The sequence below is a fragment of the Aspergillus saccharolyticus genome (genome assembly GCF_003184585.1).
Source record: "Aspergillus saccharolyticus JOP 1030-1 unplaced genomic scaffold BP01scaffold_7, whole genome shotgun sequence".
Taxonomy (NCBI): Eukaryota; Fungi; Ascomycota; class Eurotiomycetes; order Eurotiales; family Aspergillaceae; genus Aspergillus; species Aspergillus saccharolyticus.
In genome coordinates, this window is record NW_020290617.1 from 269,944 (window position 1) to 293,312 (window position 23,369).

The window sequence follows — 23,369 nt, forward strand, 5'->3', positions numbered from 1 at the left end:
TCCCCCCCCTTTTTTTTCTTTTCCAATTCCGCTAACATTGGGCGACACGGCTCAGATCGTTTCTTATTTCTCCGGAATTAGAAAAAACCCTGTTTTTTCTCTTTCCCTCATTGCCTCACCTTCGTCCATCGCATTTTCAAGGCCTTTGGAATCCATAAGTTCCAAAGGCACCGCAGTGCACCACGGCTCTCACAGCCCCGCGTTTCCTTCGTCAAATTGTATCGCATAGACGTCAACGCGACACTCTTAATAACATTCCCCCTCCTCCTGGTCTCGATCTCCGTTCCTCCGTCCGGTGCGCCATTTTTTCATAAATTGACGCCCTCACAATTTACTCCCTCGCCTTTTGAGCTGCCGCATAGGACTTCTCTGAAGGTTCTTCCTCTCAAGGAGGAAGGGTCTAGGAGGCTTGGTCCAGTCAACCTCGGTTGCGAAACTTTTCGTCCTCCCTAACACGCAGTCGCGTTAAAAACACTTTTTTTTTATCTTTTTTTTATCTTTCTTCAAAAGACCTATTCCGTGCTTCGTCGCAGCGCGCATGGTTATGGCACCGACTGCTTGTTTGCCAGCTGAAATATGCACCACTATCAAACATATTCCCGACAAAATCGACTATAATCTCAATTGGGATCATGGTCAAGTCAGCTATCATGGAGAGGACGATCAGCCGCAGTCTAGGTTGGCTGCCAAGGAGCTTGTCTTGGACGTTCTGAAGAAGCGTGCGTCCGAGGTGGACGTTGACTCGTGCGCCCCTGGCGCCGAGGATGCCTTTTACGTGGCAGACATGGGCGAAATCTATCGCCAGCATCTGCGTTGGAAATTGAACCTAAGTCGTGTCCGGCCCTTTTATGGTAAGTTGGAATGCAATTCGCCGCGGTAAGGGAGACCAGCCACTGATTCTGGGAATAGCCGTCAAGTGCAATCCGGACCCTGAAATCCTCCGCCTCATGGCGAAGCTTGGCAACGGTTTCGACTGTGCCTCGAAGGCGGAAATTGACCTGGCTCTCGCCACTGGTATCGATCCGAGCCGCATCATTTACGCGCAGCCCTGCAAGACCAAGTCGTACCTGCGCTATGCGGCCAAGATGGGCGTGAAGCAGATGACCTTTGACAATGCCGATGAATTGTACAAGATCAAGGCGTGCTACCCCGATGCAGAGCTATACCTGCGCATCCTTACCGACGACTCATCCAGCATGTGCCAGTTCAGCATGAAGTTCGGGGCCTCAATGGATGTCGCCCGTCACCTGCTGGAGGTGGCGTATCAGCTCGAGCTGAAGGTCGTAGGCGTCAGCTTCCACGTAGGTTCTGGTGCCGAGGACCCGAAGGCTTTCTTGAAAGCCGTTCAGGATGCCCGGCTGGTCTTCGATCAAGCTGCCGAGGTGGGCCACGAGCTTCACACCTTGGATGTTGGTGGCGGCTTTAGCCAGGACACCTTCGAAAAGTTTGCAGGTGTCTTGAGAGACGCTCTGGACGTCTACTTCCCGCCCAACATCCGTATTATTGCCGAGCCCGGCCGCTATTACGTTGCCAGCGCATTCACCCTGGCTGCCAATGTCATTGCTCGCCGCGACGTGCGGGACCCCGAGAACCCGACCAATGATGCCTACATGTTGTATCTCAATGATGGGGTGTATGGAAACTTCTCCAACATCATCTTTGACCACCAGCACCCTGTAGCGAAGGTCTTAACCTGCGACCCTAATGTCAATCCCCCGAATGCTGCGACTTTGGGGGGAATCGCCTACTCTATTTGGGGACCGACTTGCGATGGTATTGACGTCATCAGCAAGCGTATCAACCTCCCGGCACTCCTGAATGTAGGCGATTGGCTATACTTTGAGGAAATGGGAGCCTACACCAAGTGTAGTGCGACCCGCTTCAATGGTTTCTCCGACAACCACGAGGTGATTTACATCTCCAGCGAGGCTGGTGCTTCAGCTCTTCTCGAGTACTAGGTGTCGCTCAAGTCAGATTGCGTTTGTTGTTTGTTTTTCACTTTGAATCATTTTGCGCAACTCTTGTTATTTGTTATGGGGCGATCAGTGCTGCTCTTTTTGCAGCCCGCTTCTCTTGTTCTATGCTTTATCCAAGTTTTATCTCTTATTAGACTAGATGCAAGGAGGACTTGCAGGAAGCAGCTGAATCCGCGCAGAGAAGTCTGTACTTAATGTGTCTCTTGGGTGTGTTCTGGAAATGTTCTCATTTCTTCGTTCCGTTGATTAGACCTCGTCCATTACTGCTGTGCTCCTGGCCCTCCCTTCAATCTCTAGAAGTTGTCTATTCTCTATGGGAGTCAAATCTAACTATTATAGCACCGAACGATTCCTCCGAAGCCTCCCCACCGTTTCGTCCTCCGTCATAAGTCATGTGCCGAACATTGAAATCGAGAAACTAAGGTTTAGTGCAGACAATCATCATGCACAGGAGCCAGCCCCTGTGCATCGTATATGGTAGGTAACAGCATGAAGGTAGAGCATATCAAACCACTTAGAGCAGTCGCTCCACAGCCAACTCGGCGTCATTGGCTCCAGCGACGTGTACGAGCCCGCCGGCTTCGAGCTTCTTCTTCCACTTGGCAGACTCATAGCGGGCCAAGATGAACGTAATCCGGGCTACCACAGCGGGGTCAGCATTTTCAGCGACGATGTCCGAAGGTGTGAAGGTCCAGCGACCGAAAGCCCAGTTCAGAATGTAATAGCGAGTGTCAGCCTCGCCTGTCGAAGTGGTCTTCACGGCGGCCTGATCTTCCGAGGATTCGGCCGGAGGCGCGCTAGTCGAACACCGCATGATACCCTTGATGCGGTAAACTTCTTCCTTAGACGCGGAGCGAAGTAGCTGCTCCAGAGCCGGGATGTCGATAATCTGAGTGGAGTTGGTCGACTTGAGCGTGAGAGAGAGGACCTCCACCTCGGACTGATGATCGTTCTTGCGCTCGTGGTGATCGTGATCGTGGTCGTGGTCGTGGTCATGACTATCGCCGGCGTGCGCATGGCCTTCTTCCTTGGCAAACAAAGCCCCGTCAATGCCTAGCAGCACATCCTTGTCAACCTTGCCGCGATCGGACTTGACCCAGGGCGTGGGGACCTCCAAATCCCCGACCCGGTCCAGGCAGATGTCAAATCGCATCTCCGATACATGCTCCCACTTGTTGAAGACAATCAGATCTGTGTATTTGGCTTGGAGCTTCGCCGTGTACGAGGTATCCTCGTATCCTTCCCAGTTTTCGACGTCGATGACGCTGATCACCCCGTCCAGCACGAAGCTGCCGGGCGTCTCGCGCGCCAGGCGGTTGACCTCCATGGCCAGGGTGGCGGGGAAGGCGCTCCCGCTGGTCTCGATGACGATGCGGTCCGGGTTGACTTCTGTGCGGAGTTGCTCGAGCGCATCGCTCAACTGGCCGACGAGGTTGCAGCAAATGCAGCCATTGAGGAGTTCGCGCACGCCAGAGATGGACTGTGTGGAGGCGAGCTGGGAGTCGATGGCGACGTCGCCGAATTCATTTTTGAGGAGGGCGAGCCGGTAGGTGGCGGGCAGTTGCGGGATCAGGTTGAGAAGAAGGGTGGTCTTGCCAGAGCCGAGGAAGCCGGTGACGATGGTGATAGGAATTGGAGGCATTTTTTGGTGAGCAAAATAGAGAATGAAAACACAAGTCAGAAAGGCCTAGGTAGGTCTATTAGCGTTCAAGAGAGAATGAAAGAGGGGCAGAGCGTGAGGGGAAGAGAGAGACTGAGTGAGTGGAGGAATGAAGATTGATCGGAGGGACTCGACGGCAGAATTCGGCGAAGAGGCGGCGAGCGGCGAAAGGCGGCAGAAGGACGCTAGTCTCGATTGGGGGAGAACCCTAAGTAGGTCCAACGTGTAGACTGTCGACTTTTAACAAGTAGTACGCAGTAGGTCGGATGATGGCTTGGTTGATTATATGGGAGACTTACACTTCGAGGAGAAGACACCCAAATGGCAATTTATTATGCAGCACCCATGTCTAGAAGACACGACACGGTAATTGGTTGGGACCACAAAAATGATCGGCCTGTGTGCATCCACCCATGAAACAGGGCTGAGTGGCATGATCATGGGCGAGTAGACAATGGTACAGTAGAGACTTCAAACGATTCACTCTGTCATGCTATATCGGACTGTAATCTCATAGAACGAGAACCACACCAGGTACTGGTCGAATTCTGGTGCAACTAGACAGACAAGCTACTAGTAGTCATTACTAACCCGTCGACTGTTGCCTCACTGACATTCACCCGTCTCTTCCAGCAGAGAAACTAGTACCAGTACCAACCACCCCCCCCAATCCTCACAGTACAAACTGTATGCATTAGTAGAGGATAATCCAGAATCTAATAGCATAAAACCTATCAATCCCGAGGGGGGACACCTCAGCGCAACTGATCCACAGGGCTGAAGACCACGTTTTGACAGTCCCGACCTCCCCCGATGATATCATCTTCCAGTCCCCGTCGTCACTCTAAACCCGCTTTGATGTCATTTCCAGCCCTACCAGGCTGGCTACTGATTAGGCTACAGCCGCCCGCCGTCGAAAAGCTGTTAGTTGATCTAGATCGTTTTCCCTTTGCCTGATTTATCTCTCTATTTGTTCTTTTCACCTCCTATACCTTCCCTTGGTGTTTGTGTGTCCACTGCGGCTTTTGTCTCGGCTTCTCCTTCATCTGACTGTACTGTACTGTACTGTACAATTTACTCTTTTATATTTTTTGTCTGTGTGGTGCATCTACTATCTGGCATTCAACCCAAACGAACTTGACCAAAAATGAAGACCGTCGACGACACCGCCCGCGAACTCGGCTGCGTGAACTCCCACGAGGAAAAACACCTCCAACAACAAGAATACGAGCGAGAGCAGGAGGTGCAGAGACGGGAGCAGCAATTATTTCAACAAGAAGAACAACAACAGCAGCAGCAGCAGCAGCAGCAGCAAGCAGCACTACTACACAACGCCCCCTCCGCTTCCGTTACTGCATCCCTCTCATCGACCTCCTCTTCTTCGTCGTCGTCGTCCTCCTCCTCGGGACTCATCCCTCCGACGGAGAAAATCACCGAGGTGGCTAGTAGCTCTATCCAGGAGGTCAAGTCGATGCTGAATGCCGCGTACGAGAGCGAATTGGTCAATAGGGCGGTGCGGACGGTGCGGGAGTATGTGCCGGGGTTAGCGGAGGGAGCGGAGGGGGAGCAGGATGGTGAGTTTTATTTTCTCTCGTTTGATTTCTTCAATGCTGGGGAATTGAATTGCTGCTGGGTACAATGGAAGTGGGAATTGTGGTTGCGGCATATGGCATATGGCATGGCATGGCTGACTGACCATTCTGTATCTGTGAGTGTAGATGAAGCAGACCGGTTCGCAGCCTCGCCGGAGGAGATCCAACGCATTGACGCGCTGGAGAAGGAACGCATCGTGGAGTTTCTGCAGAACAGGCAGCGGAGTACGGCGGATTTGGAGAAGAAGTATCATCGTTCGGATGATCGCGGGAGTGGGACTAAACAGTGATTCTTTCGTTGTTTCTTATATGAACAGGATAGGATAACTATACTATTCGTCCTACGTTACTAAGTTGACTTGACTTGGCACCCATTTCCAGCTTCAATACAAATAAACTATTGCTGAAATAGAATGCAAGCAAAGGATCACAACACCGCCCGAAACCCCTGATCCAAGCGTCTATCCAACCCCAGGAAATCCACCACTTGGCCTAAATGGTCCACCCCAAAGAACCCCTCCGTCTCGCCCTGCGCATTCGTGCACTCAAACCACGGCACCCCGAACGCCCCCGCCGTGAATGCGCGCTCCGTGTTCGCCGTGAGGAGGGCTTTGATCTCGGGGGTTTGCATCTATTCCAACATATTAGATCTACATTTCCAAGCAACTCTATCCTGGGAGAGTCGACTTACAGCATCAACAACCCTCTCTGCCACCGCCTTCCCCAACACCCGCTCCAGCACGGGCACGAAACAGCTCGGCTCTGCGATCCGGCCGTCGCCCTCCACCCAAAAATTCTGGTAGAATGCCTCCTGCACAGCGATGAGCCGGTCCGGCGCTAGCTGCGAGACGGCGCTGAGAGCCCGCTGCGTGTGCAGGGTCCGCGGCGGGAAGTTGGGCGGGGTGCGGGGGATAATGGGGACGGAGAAGTAGGTGGCCCAGCGGTTGCGTTCATTGTTGATCCATTGGGCTTTGTCTGAGGTTGATTTGGGGGTTAGTGGTGGGATTTGTTGGGAGTCTCTTGGGGGAGATCGGGGGTACGATTGGGGGTAAGAGGACGGGGCCTGCGGGGAAATATATAGTACTATATATATGATGCAGTGCAGGGAGGCCTGGCATACTCTTGATCTCAATAGGTGGGGTGTTTCCGCAGGAGTGCATCAGGCCACCCAGGAAAATGGGGATGTAGGTGATTTTGCACTTGGAGAAGATGGGGGAGTTCTAGTTGGAAATGTCAATTGGTTGTGCTGCCGTGCTAAGTTGTTATACTCAGTCGAAGCGGTGGTTCTTACGCGGAGCACATGGAAGGCGATGTAGCCGAACGGACTGACGGTGTCGATGTAGAGGTTTATACGGGGCACGGACATGGCTCAGGCTATGGTCAGTTCAGACACAGAGGAAGATCTTTGTCTCTCAGACGGATTGATGGTAGCGATATCTATAAAAGTCGGTCAAAGACACTTCCAGATGATAGCTTCTCCTCACCGCTGACTCAGCGTCACAAGCCGAGGTTGTTCGGGCTGATTATGTCGTGTTGCATCCGCCGACTTCAAGCCAGTGTACAACCTGCTCCTGAGAAAGCTGGGATAGAGCTACAGCTACAGGTGCTGAAGGAGAATAATCTCTATGTTCCCTCTGAGGCAGATATGCGTCAGCTGAAGGATGAATGCGAGACCGATATATCCCAGTTTCGTACATTAGTGCGGACTACTTCAATAGTACTTCATGGGTTGTGTCTCAGGCAGTCAACGATTGATCGCTCCTGCCAATCTTCAACTACAATCCTCAACTTTACAAAAGAGCTGAAGGGCTTGCAGAGCTCCGAGATGGCATTTCCATTCTCTAATATCAATCATCCTTACAAACTATATACTTACGATCAAATAGCAAATACACCCGACTCTGAGCGGGAAACCTCAAGGGTAACCAACCGCCTGGATTGAACCTTGGGCCCAGATTCTAACCAGTATGGCATACAGACACAATGAGTTCAGGTCCGTCAAATTAAAGATACTTGGGATTAGTTCCCCGCTCAAAAACTTCGCTGCCATTAGATGCGAATCACCTGAGGCAACGTCCGATCCCCTCGGCGGAGCTGCATGGTGGCATCCTTGTCGGGTCACACAAGGACATGCGCCTAGCTCAAGGCGAGAGGTGGGCGATACAGGAAGGCTCTCTGGTTGTGTGCCTCGACCCATCCTATACCTGTATCAGCCATGCCCCGCGGAGATGGGACGAGCTCGAACTTGTTGCCGGAGAGGTCTTAGTCGTCATCCATATCTATGCCGATCTGTGGGCCCAATGTGCCAGGGCTTCATCTATATCTCGCCCGCTGAATCCAGGCGAGTCCACTAATAGTCTGCTAGTGCGTCTTGCATTCGTGCCTCTTTGTGCCGTAACACTTGCGGCCAACTTCAGTGCCTTCATCCGAAGATGCACGGAGCATGAAGTTCTCCCCAGCGGCCCGAGATATCCTGGCAACGGACTCCCTGTGATGCCGCCCCCTCGTGGATGCAGTCTTACAAGTAGCAACCTGTTGGCTCGACTGGAATCGCGGCATATCGTCCTCTCAGCAGTTGTATCTGATACACTCAACAGGGTAGCACCAGAATGTATCGCCACGGACTATGTGCCTCTCAATCTTCACCTCGCGCCTCTCCTTGCCAATTTGAGCAACTGGCGCATTCGTCTGCCCCAATTTCTAGGAACACTTGCAGCAGCTGATGCACCAGCGCAACCCATGGCACCGAACACGAGGAGAACCCCTTTGGCAAGCCGGAGATTTTGGCATATGCTTGGAAGGAGGTGATTGACACGTATGATTCCCTTGATTCACGACATCATTGATGCTTTGTCCGCGACGGTAGATACGGCTAACTCGAACCAAGAGAGAGAGTTGAGCATGGCAAGGATATTGTTGCAGCTAGTATCATATTGTCTAGTTCCTACGATAGTCATCTCTAGATAGATTCTCCGCAAGGGTTAGGAAGACATAAATGACTTCTAAAAAAGGCATGCCACATTTATAACCAGAAAAATCCAGGTCTCTGGATGTAACTACGAGTAGCTGCTCGTAAGAATCAGACGATCGAAGGGTGGCCCCGACAATTGATCCAATTTTTCGTATATTTGTCACGGCGACAGGCTGGACAAAGCAAGCACATCATTCGCGGGTGAGTGGTCGCTTCCGATTGTTCTGATTGCATTCCTCATGTATCGAACTTGAAGATGATCTTTGGTTCTGCGCCGTATAAAGCCTTTGATGCAACTCACACCATCATCGTCTTATCACCTAGATCGTGCCCGCTCGCTTCTCTCGAGGGTTGGATGGGTTCGCGAGACTGCGCATCTCCAAGGACATTGGCACCAAGGGTGTGGTAATATGCTCATGCATCCGGCTATTGGAACCAAAGCCGCAAGAAGTCTTCCATGTACTTCCTTCTCTTGCGCAGCACAGATATTCGTTCTGCATGGAGGGTAGTCAAAAGACTCGTCTGGGTGCCACGAGAAGTCAAGAAGCGGCTGCAATACCGCTTGGGCTGTCAGCCCTGTTGTCTCCCCTCTCGACCAAAACAATGCAGTTCAATTTGATCATGCTGGTCATGCTCGGAAGGAAGCTGCATATGATCCAGATGCAGATTGCACAGCTTGGCAGACCGCATGAGGTCGAAGAAAATCGTTTCACTTTCATGCCGCCTTTTCAACGCCACCAAAATGACTGCATCAGGCGACACCTGCAGCAAGCGTTCTAGCACCGAAACCAGCGCAGGCAAGCTATCCGCATTGTAGGTGCAGTCTGAGACAAGGACCAAGTCTATTGAGCCCCCGCACAGTTCCGCCGGAAGCGTCTCATCCCAGTCCAAAGTCTGAAACTGGAGCGTCGAAGACTCAGCAGGCCGTGCGACTGCAATATTCTTCGTTACGATCTCCTCGACCTCAGGTAAGTCAGTGAGCGTTATCGAGCACCCTGGGAGAAGCTCGGCTAGCGCGACACCCACAATGCCACATCCTGACCCCAACTCAATGGCACGTAAGGGGCTACTGCGGGACCTTTGAAGAACGGCCTGCAGGAATGGTGCAGAGATCTTGGGATCTCCCGCTATAATCTTCTGAAGGTAGATGACTGCCGCTACTGCCGCGTCCCTGACATACAATGTCAGCTTTGAAGGGGCCATGTTTCTCTAGTAAGAAGATGTCTCACCAGATATGGCGAGCAATACTGTTGCCGGTCTCTTCCCAGATTCTCAGGCCGAGCTTATCATTCGGCCCAAAGCGTCGTTCGACCAGCTTTTCGGCCACTAAAGTCTGTGACCCGCCGAATGGAGCACTCCAGCCAGATACCACTAATGGAAGTTCGGACTTTCCAATTAGTGAGTCTGGTGATGGCCCTTGCAGCTTTCCGGAGGTAGCTGTTGTCACAGCTAGCACGAGCGTATGCTGGGACAGACTGGCTGGGAAGGGCCCCAGCGAGAGTGAGAGCTCACGCTTGCCAGCCTTCCATGTCACAGGTTCCTGATACAGGACCTTTTCTGTACCATGAGCGAGCAGAGTCACATACAAATCCACATCTTCGGTGAGAAAAGCATCGCCCAGATCTGTGGTGATGCAGGTCAAGGCAGAGACTGAGACCGCGCCTTTCTGCTTGGCCAGTCGGGGGGTTTTGAGGAAGCGAATATAGTATACCATGATCTGGCACTTCAACAATGTTGAAGGACAGTAGGAGAATTAGAAGAGTAGGAAGCCAACCAAGAGCGGGAAAGCAGTGGCTGCTGACTCAGCGGTGGATGCAATGTCATCGAACCACGACTGGAAGGCTTTCTTCCTCAGGCTCCCATTCCTTCATTCCTTCTTCCCTTCTTCCCTCTTCGCATCCTTCTTCGAAGATCTCATCTTCGTGTCTCCCTCCCTCAATGCAGTCTCTACCTTTGACAAGACTGCCAACTTTACTGTTTCAGTCACCTCCCCATCATCGTCGTGCCGACTTGATGGGGCCAGTGGGTTGAAGGGTTATTCTGACCATTCTGCGATTTACCCCTCGGCTGTGGCATGACAATAAAACAAGTAGTTCCCAAACCGTTACGCCAGCAACCCTTGTCCCCTTAACCGCTTCCGCCATGATGCGATCAAAAGACCCCCGTGTCCGCCAAAGGATAAACCAACTCTCCCACAATCTAGAATCCGCAAATGAAACAGCCCAGGAGGGCCTTTACACCTTTTCTCACAGCTACATCCTGCCGTGCTTCACCGCTATCGGGAACTGCCTCTACAGCTGTACTGCACCATGTCTGCCCAATCGGGAGGACCAACTGCGTCGCCGCCGACGCGGTCGCGCGGAAGCCAACTTCGACTTCTACGACGACTGGGACAATGAGGATTCGAACGCAGGACTCCTTGGATGGGGCACTGACGAACTCGACCGCCTGTTGGCGGGCAGTGGCCAGCCTCGCCGCCAGAGACGAATGAGCTATGGGACGCGGCGGGCGCGCCGGAAGAGCACGGCTCTGGTGCAGGATGATCGGAATGACCCTACTGTCATCCCCAGCTCCTCATTCTTGGGTTTTCTGGAGCGGTTCCCCTGGCGCGTGGGTGCGCGGGGACTGAAATATCGTCCCTCGGCGGCCGATTTGCAGGAGCATCCGGCGGGACTGCACAGACATAATTACGAGGACGAGCCCCTTATGGAGGGCGCGGAGGAATATGAGGCCCAGTCGTCAAGAAACAATGGTCGATTCCGGAGTTCGACCCAATCGTCGCGCGAGACCACAAACTCGCTGAGCTCGCGCGGCGACCTGATCCCTAGTGACGAAGAGGAGGATGCAGTCCCCTTGGACGATGAGTTCGCCATGGCGCTGGGTAGCCGTCGAGGTACTGGACTGGATTCGATCGATATGATTGGCGATAAGCCGGCGAGTATGCGGTCCGCGTCGGGGACGTTCAGTCTCGGTACCACCGGGTCGTCAAAGGGATCCAAGAAAAAACAGAAGGAAAAGAAGAGCAGCCGGCTCCGCTCCCCGCAAGAGCCTGATTTAGAGATTCCCGGGGACGTCAGCACACCGTCGTTAGCCGACCTAAAGAAGGAGGAGGAGCAGGCCGAGTATGAGCAAGAATCAGAGATTGCACGGAAACGGCTGGCTGCGCGGCAGTTGGCTACGGACCGTGGACTCAATCAGCAGGTCGGTATCTTACTCTGCCTCGTCTTTCAGAATTACACTCTAACCAGGTTACTAGCTTTCTTTGGCGAATCACGGCACGTCATCCGCTGTAACCTATTCAGACCCTCACCGGTCGTTGCCGGGGTCGGCAGCAGAAGACCCTTCTGTGCAAAATCTCAAGGGGTACTCTGACTCACGGCAACTGTCGCAAACATTCGAGGATAATTCGCTTACAGAGCCGTTTCCGCCCTTTCCTACAACCCCCGAAACCCATGATTCAATGCTTACATCGCCGAACATCAGCTCCCATGGCCAGAGCAACGATGGAGGCTCCACATGAACCCACAACCCCGGAGCGGATCTTTCAACGTGATACTACTCATGCAAGCGGATAGGACACCAAATACTCAATCTCCGACAAGGTTTGCAGGCCAAACTTCGGACACCGGTGCACCGTGCTCTACTACTTGCCCAGGCACTGGGAAACTGAACTATATCTACCTATTTAGCAATAGTGGATAGTGTAATATGACATGACTTACGAGAGCGGCCGCACTTTTGTAGAGTAAGAGCTAGTTGCATGTGCAGTGCAAGAACAAATAAGTCTCGGGCAAGCACATATTATTCCACATGCAGATTTCCTCACCGTGAATGATTGTACGTGTGTCAAGAATGCCCCTCTCATGTGACATACATGTCATATTAGTAGAAACAGAAAGGAATGAAACGCAACGTAATTTGCAAATGGCCCTTTATCGCTAGTGATAGGTAACAGGCTAGGTTGTCACTCTCCACATGATTTAGGATAACATGGAAGTTGTCCAATCGTCAAGCTGACCGCAAGGAACAAAATTCCATCAACAGCGATAGCTCACCACTGGTCTATCAGAACACACTGAGACTTCTAGCTGCCACCGGGCATATCCTCCAACAGCCATGGCGGATTCGCCAGCGACAGGATCTCCTGGTCGAAAATCGCCCAGGAGAAGTCCGCCGCCGCCGTCACCGCCTGCTCTGCTGCTGCTGCCTCTGCTGGACACGGGAAATTTAGGCTACTGCCGATCTCGGGCGGCGTGTGCATGGCCTGAAGATTAGATTCGAGCCGCTCCGCCAGGACGTGGTGGATGCTTGGGATGGACGGATGGCGGGGTTTTAGTCTGGTGATGTGTTTTTCGATGAGGTGGCGGTCTATACATCATCGTAGAGGACAGAATTTCCGGTGGATTATTAGTGATTGCTTTCAGTTCTCGGTATCTACTTCTCGTCTTGTGTATAACGACAGAAGGGGGTGAGGGGGAGAGCAAAGGAGGGGAAGGTCAATTGGAACGTACCGTCTGGGTGGGACATCCCGTCCTCAATTCCACGTAGAAGTAACATGGCCGCGAAAGTGATCATCTAGCCTAGTATCTCAATATTTCCGTGTGGGTTTGTTTTTTTGCGTGCTTGGATGAGAGCAAGGGTTTATATTATACGTACAATCATGTCCCAGTTTGACCAGATGCTCGAGTCATCTAACCGCAATCGGACCACGGCGCGAGCTGACACTAAGAGTTCGTGTCTTTCTGCCGGGGCGATCTCCGGAGAGGAACCGAGATCGAACCCCCTGGCTGGGTGATAGATCGAGAGCACGTAGAGCTTGTGGAGGTGGTATTGGAGGAGAATGAGGATGCCTTGGCGGTCGGAGGGAGACGGCTCTGAAATGTGTGTTTATATCAGTTGGGGAATTCTGGCAGCACCATGGTTCTGTTGAGGACACGCTGTCTATAGGGAACACAAAGGAACGGAGGATTTTGATGTCTTGCAAGTCAACTCACGCGAGGCACCGTTGTATCTGATTAACCAGTCGTCCAGCTTTCTCGCCCAGGACCGAATGACTCGAGCGTCTTCGTCCGTGAATGGTGTCCGGACGGACAAAGAGCCATCAGGCTCCTGTGCGCTTACAAACGACCATATGGTCGGGAGCCCTCGTCCGACAAAGTGGCTCAGTCCCCGGTGCATCATCTGCGTGAGGCCGCGGAGGGCTTGTTCCTCCTCATCATTATCGCTGCTTTGGAAGAACGCGAGAGCCGGAGCCGGAGAGTGTTCCGGGAGTAGTGGATAGCACATGTGCATCGACGCGTGCTCGATATCGATCACCTGGAGACCAGAGAAGAGACCGCTCCAATCTCGACTTGTGCCCGGATCAGTGGTGGGGAGAGTGTGGTCGAGGAGGAGTCGATACGCGACTGCGATCCATTGGCCGGTCACGGAGACGTACGCTTCGGAGCTCAGGCTAGCCATGATGAGGCCGAGTATGTCCTGAAAGGCTGTGACTTCTTTGGCGGAATCGGATGCGGTCTGGGCTGTGGGTTCAAGTCAAGACTGTTGTCGGGGTGTACCACGGATAGGAGGAAGACATCGGGCTGACTGAGCTCAGCGATAGCACAGCATTGAGCAATGAAGTAGCTTTGTGCGAACTCTCCGAAGTCTTTAGATGGGCCATGTAGGGCAGAGATGTACAGGATGGAAGCAAGGAGAAGGGGGGATGGCGATGCGAATGCGCTCTGGTCTTTGAGAAAATGGAGTAGTGGGAGGTTGTCGAGAAAGCTGAGCTATTGTCAATCAAGTCTACCCTACTAAGAAAGGCATCGATAGTGAAAGATGACGTACGAGGTCCAAAGGTGCTTGACGACAGGACGTGACCATACAGCATCCTCCTGAGATGGCCGCGTAATGCTCCTCAGGTGCTTGACAGCTTTCCATAAGCGAGGATACCCAAATCCTTCTTCATGGTCTAAGTCTCGACAAATTGTTGGCCCTGATCCGTCGCTTTTGTATATATTCAATTTTCTTTCAATCCGGTCTAGTCGACTGAGGACTGATGACATCTCTCGGCTGGGATCTATAGACGCTTGTGGTAATGCCACTGTGTCTCGAGCTGCTGCTGCAGCCTGAAGATTGTGAGTCGACCATTAAATTCAGCGGCGCAGCCAGTCAAGCAGCCTCACATTTGATCTAGGTCTGAAGATGCAGATGGTATTAGTGCGACGACATCGGCGACATGGCGGAATGCCGTCAGCCACGCATTTCATCTCGCAGACAGTCAGCAGTGTGATGTTGAGGCTACCGATGTAGAGAGCAGGATTCTAGAGCAAACCTTTAGCCTGCGACAGTTGACTAGTAAAGTGCATTAGTTCATCTTTGGTTCGGACATGAATGGCCTGGCCGTATGCAACTTGCCGCATGCTTTAGTCGGTTTAGGCCCGAGGGCGTTTGCACTGGATTCTCTCATCTTGATTGAACTGACACTGCGTGGGTCTTTGCATTGAGTGATGTACTGAGGGGATGATAATGACGAAGGAGTCTGCCTTATCTACAGATCGGCGGCGGACGAAAGCGAACAACTTGAAGTGTCGCGCGACACTAAGAACAAGTGAGTCGTCCGCCACCACGTGAGCCGGGACTAATCAATCTCGATCGTCAATTTCACTCTTTTCCGATACTAAGTAAATCCTGGCATGAATACAGGACACACACCAACTCATAGGACTTGGCGGGTCCTGCCAGCTTACGTCTGTTCTCGCGTTTTTAGTCCGCCTTGCGTAGGCTTCAAGGTTATCAAGGAGGGTCTGAAAAACGGAAATAAAAAGTGTACCATGGTGAGGCTCGACGAGCTGAACTCGTCTGCCTCTGGTTCACATTTTTGTTGATCTTGCGCGTGCTCCTGGAGGAGGACCAACCATCTGCCAACGTGGTGTTCGAGTGGAGACGGGGTAGGCTGTTCTTGAATGCGCGTTGATGAGTGAAGTAACCTGAAATGATAATGAAATCAAGGTAAACGAGACAAGAGTGAGAAGGGTATTATGCTGACGGAATTCTATGTACAGGAAGATTCAGGTCGAGGAACATCATACAAATACATTGGTTATATGGTACACATGGCGAGCATGTCAGGAAACTGATAATGGGACGTCATGATCAAGGTCATCAGGCCAAAGAGTAAGAAAGTCATGCTTGGTGAGTGAGGTGTCAATGGTTCGAAGTCTGCATTTTCACGCAGACGCAGCGACGTCTTCAACATGTCCAGACGCCTCCTCTGCCACACTCATGGAAAGCTTGCGCATATCCCAGCCATCTGACTCTATCCAATCTTTCTTCTCACCAAGAAGGCAAACGGATTGCTGAGAACCATTGACCAAGAAGGTCTGTGCTGCTTCGTTGACATCCTTCGCCGTGACATCGAGGACCTGCTCTCTCCAGCGCTGATCCATTTCATGGGTGACACCGCTCATGAAATACCTGGCGCCTTCCTCATCAACGCTCATTGGGGCGTCGAGGCCTTGGAAGATACCCAGCTTGGCTTCGTTGAGTTCCCGCTCGGACCAAGCCCGGTCTCTAGCAAAAATGCCACTGTTCTGGAAAACCTTCAAGGTGTTGGTGGGATTGGGATCCCGGTAGCTGGTAAAGGCAAACATTCCCTTAACCGGGCCGTTGCTGGCTCCCGCACCGTAAGCACCTCCCTTCTCACGGATCTCCGGATGGAGGTAGTTATGTGTCAGGAGCTGAGAGAGAACACTAAGCTTGGCGCTAGAGGAGTGAACAAATGGAACCGTGTGCATGGCCAATCCAGAGTAATAAACCTTGTATGGCATGTCAAAGAACGTCTTGATCAGCTTGGACTTCGACACAGGGATCTCGAAAGCGGCAGTCGGGGAGCGAACTTGAGGCAGACCCGCGAGCCACTTCTGCAGCACAGATTCATTTTGGCTCGCGCTGTCGGGTTCGCACACCATGCGGACGCGGAGACCAGACGATCTGGAGATGGCGAAAGCCTGGATCGCGCGAAGTTTCTCAATCAATTCTGCCAAACGCTCGGGCGACGTTTCCGCGTCCCGCAAAAGATTGGCTGTGGCCTGCAATTGTGCGAGACCGGACTGCTGCTCTTGTACCCAGAAGCTGCGCGAGAGATTGGCCGCAGCCGCATTGAGTGCGAAGCGATGACCGGTTCCTGCAACAGCATCCAGAGCACCGTTGGTCGTCATACGGAGCAACTCCTGAATCATGGCAGGCGCGCTGGGACTAGTGAAGTCGGTTTCGGTGACAAGGGTAGTGAGGATCTGCAGCATGTCGGGAATATTCTTGTCCAAAGCAGAGCCAGAGAATTGAAGGCCTTCATTGAATTTTCCAAGCTCCGTCGGGGAAGCCGTGTGGAACGTGGAGGTGGAGATACCGCCAGTCTTCAGTTTGATCAAGTCTTCCCATTGCTCCATGGATCGGTTCGCCGTCCCCAGGCGCATGATACAATCATTGAAGAGGGGCATCAACAACCGAAGGTCATCGGGGAGACCATCGAAGGTGTTCAAGGCCTGGAAGTAGGTCAGGCCATTAGTAGGAGCTTCCCGCCAGACAACGTCTACGTCGTCGACCTTGGATTCCCGAACGGGCTTGCGCTCCTTCTCGCGCGAAATATCAGACACACGAAGGGACGGCAAGCAGCTCAGGTCAGCTTTCTGTGCCTCTTCCTGAACCTTGAGAAGTTGAAGCTCTTCCGCCGTCAATGCGGCGATGGCCTTCTCCATCGACCCATGCTGTTCAACGAGCTTACTAAGCTTCTTCTCCTTTCGCACCAACTCCTGCTCATCGAGCTCTTTGTTGAAAGTAGGCGTGCCAACCATCGTGAATGTCAGGCAATTGTCATTCATAAGGTACTTCTGCATCAGCGACTCCAGGTAACCGCCTTGCGCATACCTCCTCTTGAACTCATCAACCACTTCGTTCCAAGCCAGCTCTTTCATAGGGTTGGACCCATTGAACCAAGAGCCAATGGTCTTTTCCATGACACCAATGCCAAAATTTGCTGTCTTATGCCTAAGGGCGAGTTCTAGCTGATGAAGGATACCTTGAACCTTCTCATCGCTAAAGCCGGTAGCGAATGATTCTTCAAATACAGTCTGGATAGCAGTCTTGACATGAGAAGTTGATTCCTCACTGACACCAGTCACGCCGACGGAGAAGACAGGCACACGGCCGGACGTATCAAGCCCTGTATTAGGGCTGAAGGAAGAGCCGAGGCCACTTTCGATCAGAGCCCGATACATCGGGGAGCCGTAACCATCCAAGAGCAGCGAAGAGACAATTCCGGCCGAGAATGTCTCCACTACATCAGTCGAATCTCCCATGTACCAGGAAGTTGAGGTTTTGTGTTGCTTGTCCTCGCCAGCGAACGTGTCAATGGGGCCCTGGACAGTCACATTCTTAGGCCCTTGGCTAAGGTCGATGGGCTGTTTGACAGACGTATCAGCTTCACCCTTCTGAAATCCGTCCAGAACCTTGCCGATTTGCTCGAGATGGTTAGTCAAAGGCATGTCACCATATGTGAAGATTTTGGCATTGCTGGGATGGTAGTTGCGCTTGGAAAAGTCGACCAGTTGCTTGTGGGTCAAGTCGGTGATGTACTGCGGATCACCCCCGGAGTTGTTAAGTGCTGGGATGATGCTCTCTTTGTACTTGATGTAATAGAGGTAATTGGCGTCCGAGATTTGTCCCTTCATTTCGTTGTACACAACGCCCTTAAAGAGGATGTCCTCGGGTGTCTGAGCCGTCTGACCCTCAATAGCACGGGGATCCTCTGGACCCAAACGCCAGCCTTCTTGCCTGAAATCCTCTTCCTTGAGCAAAGGGTGGAAGGTGGCATCCAGATACACTGAAAGAAGGTTCCGGAAGTCTTGCTGATTCGTGGTAGCGAAAGGATATGTGGTGTGGTCGGCAGAGGTGAAGGCATTCATGAAGTTTGACAGCGACCGGGGAAGCATCTTGAAGAAAGGGTCGCGGATAGGATACCTGAAGAACGGTGACAAGTAAGCCCACATTCTATTGAAATTTGAACAGCACGCTCGCAGGCGCACAAGGGCACTTACTTCTCGCTACCACAGAGTGTGGTATGCTCCAGGATATGGGGAACACCAGTGGCATCTGGTGGATTGGTCTTGAAGCCGATTCCAAACACATTATTCTTGTCTTCCCTGGCCACGTGGAGGTAATCCGCATCGGTCTTATCATGCGTTAACCGGACAGCCGTGAGGTGTAATTCCGGCACATGCTTCTTTTCTTGAACGGTGAAGCCATGGATTTTGTCTCCGATTCCAGGAAAATTGTCTAAGCTCGTCACAGTGGACGCAGATCTTCTAACCTGACTCCAGCGAGGCAGGATGCTGCCCGAGCTCAGTAGATGTCTGTTGGCGGATTTGTGTAGAACAAGCACACGGCCTCGGCTCGCCCCAAGCGTTGAACGCAACATGGTGACTATCAATTTGGGGGTTTCAAGGAGAAGCGGCACTCCCGCAGCGTTTCGAACACAACGTACGGCACCGTTGACGTATTTTTAGCGAATCCGCGGCGGAGCTTCTTAGAGTACCGAGATGTTGTCGGAAGCTGGGAACCGGACAGACCGGGCAGCACGGAATGAGTGTGAAGATCTGGGATGCGCAACTGTGGAACGATCGTACTTCGCTGGGTCAAGCTCCGGAGGACAAGAATCTGGAAACAAATGAATGCCCCAGGAAAATTAGGAAAGGTGATTGAAACGGAAAGAAGGATAAGGAGAAATGGGAAAAGAGAATTGATGAAAGGTGACTTCGCTCCGACGGCGCAGATGCTGCTTAGAAAGACAAACCCGCACAGGCGGTGCCAAGAGAAGTTTTCGAAAGAGGCTAGTGCAGGTCAAGTGCGCATCCCCCTCCCCTCTTACGACTATTCCCATCCAATCTTCCCCGGCAAGTTCCTCGAGATCCGTTCGCCTGTCGATTTCTCGCAGTCGAATCTCTCTCGCCAATACTCTCCGTTCCCTACCGCTCGACCCTCTCCTCCACTCTCGGATCCCGACGCCTTCCGCAGTGAGCTTCCGGTTGGCTTTGCAGGACTGGAATTCGAGTCAACCTTGTGGGTTCCAGTTACCTCCGAGTTCTGCAGGTCTAGGAAGAGGCCACCCGAGGTTCTCCACTAGACTCGGCGGGCTGATACAACTCACATTGGATCATAACACCTGCCGTCAATCATTGTTCGCCTTGTCGCCGCGAAGACCTTCCCCTTGTTGTCTTGTCGCGGCCATCGGAGGCAGTGACGCATTCGTCCCTGCCGTCTTCCGCCAAACCGTTCCAACCTCGCAATTTTCACCGCTGAGAGTTGGCCACGCGAGCACCTCAACCCACGTCACTACCGCTCGGCTTCCCTAGCTATAAACAACGAACGATACATCATGTCGTCCGCGGCCATGTCCAAGAAGAAGCAGGGAAAGAAGGTTGCGGATCCGAACGAGACCTCGAAGCTCCTGGCCGCCAAGATCTCACAGTTGGAGCAAGATGCTGCCGGGGAGAAGGATCAAGAAGCAGAGATTGGTGCGTGCACCCACTATGATCTATGCCCGTCTAATCGATCCCGTCACTGTGTCCGGCCGACAAAATGCGACTGCGACTGGTTGCTGACAATCCTACAGAGCGCGAGGTCAAGAAGGCTACAAGAGACCTCAATCAACTCCTCAATAATATCGAATCCCCGATGACGCGGCTCGAGACTGTGCACAAGAAATACACCGAGCTGCTGGCCGATATGAAAAAACTGGATCGTGATTACGCCAAAAGCAAGAAGCGGGCCGACCAACTCCAGAAGGATCAGGACAAGGGCAAATCGGAACTGAACAAGACGGTCACCATGAAAGACAAACTCGAGAAGTTGTGCAGAGAGCTCACAAAAGAGAATAAAAAGGTGAAGGTGGGTAGCTATCAACTTGCCAGCACCGCACTCCGACTCGAACAATGCAGAACCAGGGCTAAGGAAAACCGTGCACACGATAGGACGAAAACAAGAAGCTCGAAGAAACTGAGAAGAAAGCACGGCTGATCGTCAACGAACGCCTCGATTCGCTTCTGTACGATATTCAAGACGTCATGGCTGCCAAAGGAAATCCTCGCAACGAGAAGGTGGATATCGACTTGGACGAAGCGTGAGTTGCTCTTGCTTAGTCGCTGTATCGCCCGGTAGACTGATTTTGTGTGACATCGCAGTCTGCGTGCGAAAATAAAGACGATCGGCGAGAAGTTCGAAATGCGTGAACTACACTACAAGGCGTTGTTGCGTAGCAAGGATGCAGAGATACAGTGTCTTACCGCCAAGTTTGAGGAACAACGGCGAGCGGCGGAGAATGAAGCCTCCCGCTGTCGGGCATTGAGTACTCAAGTTTCGACATTCTCCCACACCGAGGCGGAGTTGCGCAGTCAGCTGAACATCTACGTCGAAAAGTTCAAGCAGGTATGGATCCATGCTTGAGGCTGTTCCAGCCATTTGTCTTTCTTGACCGCTGGTAGTAATAATATCGCAGGTGGAGGATACGCTGAACAACAGCAACGAGCTTTTCCTCACATTCCGCAAAGAGATGGAAGAGATGTCCAAGAAAACTAAACGGCTAGAAAAGGAAAACCTTACTCTCACACGCAAGCACGACCAGACGAATCGGAACATATTGGAGATGGCCGAAGAGCGCACACGAAATCATGAAGAACTCGAGAAATGGCGGAAGAAAAGCCACCACCTCGAAGCGCTCTGCCGACGAATGCAAGCCCAAGGGCGCGGGCAAGGTCTTGCGGCGGATCTGGAAGGCGATGACGAGGGTACGGAGAGCGAGTATGACGAGGACTATGAAGACGAAGAAGACGATGAGGGAATCAGCGACGACGAGTACGAACTGGAAAGCCGGGATGGCGACATGAACGGAGACCGAAGTGTCGCTCAGCAGCCCGAGAAGCCTGTGTTCGGACCCCCTCCGCCACCTAATCTACTGGAAGCGCGAGCCAACGGAAACAAGGCGATGATCAACGGATGTCACTAATACCTTTCTTTCCACGCAGAAGTTGTTTTCGAATATGGTCTTTTGGGCTTGTTCTTGATATCAAATGGCAGAGGGATTTCCTGGCGGCACTGACGCCACTGCCGTCTGTTTGAGGGTCAGTGATGGGGCTGATGACCTGGAGGTCATACATCCTTCAAGGGCTGAGATTGGCCAAAACAAGTCAATGCTTCCTACGCCCTCGAGAATGTTTACCTCTTGGTGCAAAGCTTGGAGTCATACCAGGTGTTGCGAGAGAAGTTGTGCTGAGGCCTTTATCCCCCTACAACCCGAGACCTCCGAACTGCAGCACGTCATGTCACAGCTAAGGGCCCTTTGCGCAGTGTGATCCGTGGACGTTCTGTTTATTTTTATTCCTGTTCGTGTACTTGTACATGCTAGATCACCAGCATCCGAACGTACTTATTACGTTACCATGAGAAAATACCACAATTCATGCCATCATGCCTACTATCACAGAGAGTCCTTGCGTTCGCACCTCATAGTCTACTGGCTGGGCCCTGAATGTAAGAGCTTCCTGTCTTCAGCCTGTCCACAGCTTGCTGAACCATTTCCCTCACAATTTCTGCTGCTGGCTTGATACTCCCAACATTAGCTGAAACATCCCCCATCAAGAATGGCAAGTCGACCTCCTTATCATTCTTGAGATCATACTCCATGGGAACAATGCCCTGGGCCGTTAACCGAGCAATCTCCTCGGGCCGCTTCTCCCACTGCTTGACATACTCATTCGGCAGGACACGCAGCGGCCGACCTGAGACGACGAGGGTCCGCATGGTCTCCCCATACTTGGCCGCGACGACCGCCTCCTTATGCATCCGGCTCGCCCCGCTCTCCTCCGACGCCACGAAGCGCGTTCCCACCCAGACCCCCGCGGCGCCCAGCATCAACGCCGCGGCCAGACTCCGGCCATCGCTGACGCCGCCCGCCGCGACCACCAGCGCCGGCTGACCCGTCCGCTTGCTGCGATACCGCCTCGCGACGTCCACAACGGCCGGGATAAGCACCGAAAACGGGATATCGCCCGTATGACCGCCACCCTCGCCGCCCTGGGCGCACACGATATCCACCCCGAGCTTCAGCGCCTTCTCCGCGTGCTTGGGCGCCCCCACCATATTCATGACCAGGATGTCTGCCTCGTGCAGCCGCGTGATGACGTGCGCCGGCGGCACCCCCACCGCCGACACAAAGAGCTTCGCCCCGTGCGCGATCACCACGTCAATGAGCTCGTCTAGCTGTCCGTGCGTGTAGTCGTGGTTCGTGGCACGCGCCCCGCCGCCGACCTGCGGCAGCGCCAGGTCCACGCCAAACGGAAGCGACGGGTCCCGCAGTAGGGATTTTAGTTCTGTTAGGATCTCCGATAGTTGCGCTGGTGTGTAGCCTAGGCCGCCCACTGTGCCGACTCCGCCGGCGTTGGAGACGGCGGCCGCTAAGGGCGCGCTCGAGGCCCGCGCCATGCCGGCGAGGAGAATGGGGTGCTGGATGTTGAGGAGGGTGCAGAGGGGGGTTTGGAGGGACATGCTTGCGGCTTTGTTTCTTGTAGGATCGTAGGAGGAGATGAATTGGAAAGTGGTTGTAGCTTTGAATGCTCTGGTGGTGGTGGTTTTGACGGTGTGTTTGTGTTGCTTGGAGGCGATGCTGTTGTGAGGGGGAAGTATAGATACCGCTCGTTAGTTGTGAGCTGGTCGTGTTATGTGTTCGCTTGGTGATTCTCAGTGGGCAGTCAGTAAGGGAGGTTTAATTACAAGTGAAAGGGATTGTCAAGATTGTCATGTAATTACTTGCTAGTTCCAGGTGACATCGCAATGCCGGGTCTTTATTTACGAACAGCGAGCGGTCTGTGATCCCATTCTGATCGTCGATCGACGTTGCTGTGCCTGCACAAATGCGGGGGAAGCTCCCGACCGAACCGAGGCAATGTCCATCACTTTAGTAGTATTTGGTCGGCATATTCATATTATTATGCATTCATGCGTCTACGAGTTTGTATGTCAAACCATCCCTCACCGTCTCCTGGCAAACACTATCTCCACGCTACAATGGAACTAATTAGGAGACAGCAAAGAGGGAAATCTCCCAGCATGTACAGTACAATCGTCATCATTCATACCTA

The 23,369-nt window shown here is 52.7% G+C and overlaps 10 protein-coding genes across 10 annotated transcripts; 4 read left to right on the forward strand and 6 right to left on the reverse strand.

Annotated features, from left to right (window-relative positions):
* Positions 1 to 538: 538 nt before the first annotated feature.
* Positions 539 to 1,958, forward strand: BP01DRAFT_291309 (type III PLP-dependent enzyme; the record flags this gene model as incomplete). The annotated part of the gene is made up of 2 exons (XM_025571647.1): positions 539 to 851; positions 910 to 1,958. The coding sequence occupies 2 exons, from the start codon at positions 539 to 541 to the stop codon at positions 1,956 to 1,958; spliced, it is 1,362 nt and encodes a 453-aa protein (XP_025433382.1).
* Positions 1,959 to 2,216: 258 nt separating this feature from the next.
* Positions 2,217 to 3,926, reverse strand: BP01DRAFT_354593 (GTP-binding protein). The gene has a single exon (XM_025574474.1). It carries the CDS (start codon positions 3,616 to 3,618, stop codon positions 2,491 to 2,493), a length of 1,128 nt encoding a protein of 375 aa, XP_025433383.1. The 5' UTR covers positions 3,619 to 3,926; the 3' UTR covers positions 2,217 to 2,490.
* An 857-nt stretch (positions 3,927 to 4,783) lies between these two features.
* Positions 4,784 to 5,518, forward strand: BP01DRAFT_363823 (uncharacterized protein; the record flags this gene model as incomplete). Its single annotated transcript, XM_025576294.1, has 2 exons — positions 4,784 to 5,210; positions 5,355 to 5,518. The coding sequence occupies 2 exons, from the start codon at positions 4,784 to 4,786 to the stop codon at positions 5,516 to 5,518; spliced, it is 591 nt and encodes a 196-aa protein (XP_025433384.1).
* A 137-nt stretch (positions 5,519 to 5,655) lies between these two features.
* Positions 5,656 to 6,594, reverse strand: BP01DRAFT_372201 (putative 2-hydroxychromene-2-carboxylate isomerase; the record flags this gene model as incomplete). The annotated part of the gene is made up of 4 exons (XM_025576718.1): positions 5,656 to 5,859; positions 5,920 to 6,203; positions 6,349 to 6,448; positions 6,520 to 6,594. The coding sequence occupies 4 exons, from the start codon at positions 6,592 to 6,594 to the stop codon at positions 5,656 to 5,658; spliced, it is 663 nt and encodes a 220-aa protein (XP_025433385.1).
* Positions 6,595 to 8,769: 2,175 nt separating this feature from the next.
* BP01DRAFT_291729 (protein N-lysine methyltransferase family protein) lies at positions 8,770 to 9,913 on the reverse strand (the record flags this gene model as incomplete). Its single annotated transcript, XM_025571664.1, has 2 exons — positions 8,770 to 9,370; positions 9,429 to 9,913. The coding sequence occupies 2 exons, from the start codon at positions 9,911 to 9,913 to the stop codon at positions 8,770 to 8,772; spliced, it is 1,086 nt and encodes a 361-aa protein (XP_025433386.1).
* Positions 9,914 to 10,064: 151 nt separating this feature from the next.
* On the forward strand, positions 10,065 to 11,926 carry BP01DRAFT_354595 (uncharacterized protein). Its single transcript, XM_025574475.1, has 2 exons — positions 10,065 to 11,400; positions 11,456 to 11,926. The coding sequence occupies exons 1-2, from the start codon at positions 10,342 to 10,344 to the stop codon at positions 11,717 to 11,719; spliced, it is 1,323 nt and encodes a 440-aa protein (XP_025433387.1). The 5' UTR covers positions 10,065 to 10,341; the 3' UTR covers positions 11,720 to 11,926.
* Positions 11,927 to 12,283: 357 nt separating this feature from the next.
* BP01DRAFT_291706 (fungal specific transcription factor domain-containing protein) lies at positions 12,284 to 14,650 on the reverse strand (the record flags this gene model as incomplete). The annotated part of the gene is made up of 8 exons (XM_025571662.1): positions 12,284 to 12,567; positions 12,711 to 12,774; positions 12,856 to 13,073; positions 13,194 to 13,721; positions 13,742 to 13,965; positions 14,029 to 14,309; positions 14,367 to 14,481; positions 14,595 to 14,650. 8 exons carry the CDS (start codon positions 14,648 to 14,650, stop codon positions 12,284 to 12,286), a joined length of 1,770 nt encoding a protein of 589 aa, XP_025433388.1.
* Positions 14,651 to 15,410: 760 nt separating this feature from the next.
* cym1 (pitrilysin family metalloprotease cym1) lies at positions 15,411 to 18,655 on the reverse strand (the record flags this gene model as incomplete). The annotated part of the gene is made up of 2 exons (XM_025571672.1): positions 15,411 to 18,198; positions 18,276 to 18,655. The coding sequence occupies 2 exons, from the start codon at positions 18,653 to 18,655 to the stop codon at positions 15,411 to 15,413; spliced, it is 3,168 nt and encodes a 1,055-aa protein (XP_025433389.1).
* Positions 18,656 to 19,486: 831 nt separating this feature from the next.
* On the forward strand, positions 19,487 to 21,487 carry BP01DRAFT_214739 (taxilin). The gene is made up of 5 exons (XM_025571103.1): positions 19,487 to 19,751; positions 19,850 to 20,124; positions 20,208 to 20,356; positions 20,418 to 20,661; positions 20,732 to 21,487. Exons 1-5 carry the CDS (start codon positions 19,613 to 19,615, stop codon positions 21,236 to 21,238), a joined length of 1,314 nt encoding a protein of 437 aa, XP_025433390.1. The 5' UTR covers positions 19,487 to 19,612; the 3' UTR covers positions 21,239 to 21,487.
* Positions 21,488 to 21,661: 174 nt separating this feature from the next.
* Positions 21,662 to 23,056, reverse strand: BP01DRAFT_354601 (NAD(P)H-dependent flavin oxidoreductase). Its single transcript, XM_025574476.1, has one exon. The coding sequence runs from the start codon at positions 22,774 to 22,776 to the stop codon at positions 21,736 to 21,738; it is 1,041 nt and encodes a 346-aa protein (XP_025433391.1). The 5' UTR covers positions 22,777 to 23,056; the 3' UTR covers positions 21,662 to 21,735.
* Between the last annotated feature and the right edge of the window lie 313 nt (positions 23,057 to 23,369).

What these genes read in the sequence shown, in the direction of transcription:
- BP01DRAFT_354593 (XM_025574474.1), bottom strand. Translation starts at nt 3,618, where the DNA reads ATGCCTCCAATTCCTATCACCATCGTCACCGGCTTCCTCGGCTCTGGC.
- BP01DRAFT_354595 (XM_025574475.1), top strand. Translation starts at nt 10,342, where the DNA reads ATGATGCGATCAAAAGACCCCCGTGTCCGCCAAAGGATAAACCAACTC. An exon ending in ACCGTGGACTCAATCAGCAG is followed by an intron (nt 11,401 to 11,455) that starts GTCGGTATCTTA and finishes CCAGGTTACTAG; the next exon opens with CTTTCTTTGGCGAATCACGG.
- BP01DRAFT_214739 (XM_025571103.1), top strand. Translation starts at nt 19,613, where the DNA reads ATGTCGTCCGCGGCCATGTCCAAGAAGAAGCAGGGAAAGAAGGTTGCG. An exon ending in GGATCAAGAAGCAGAGATTG is followed by an intron (nt 19,752 to 19,849) that starts GTGCGTGCACCC and finishes ACAATCCTACAG; the next exon opens with AGCGCGAGGTCAAGAAGGCT. An exon ending in AAGAGAATAAAAAGGTGAAG is followed by an intron (nt 20,125 to 20,207) that starts GTGGGTAGCTAT and finishes TGCACACGATAG; the next exon opens with GACGAAAACAAGAAGCTCGA.
- BP01DRAFT_354601 (XM_025574476.1), bottom strand. Translation starts at nt 22,776, where the DNA reads ATGTCCCTCCAAACCCCCCTCTGCACCCTCCTCAACATCCAGCACCCC.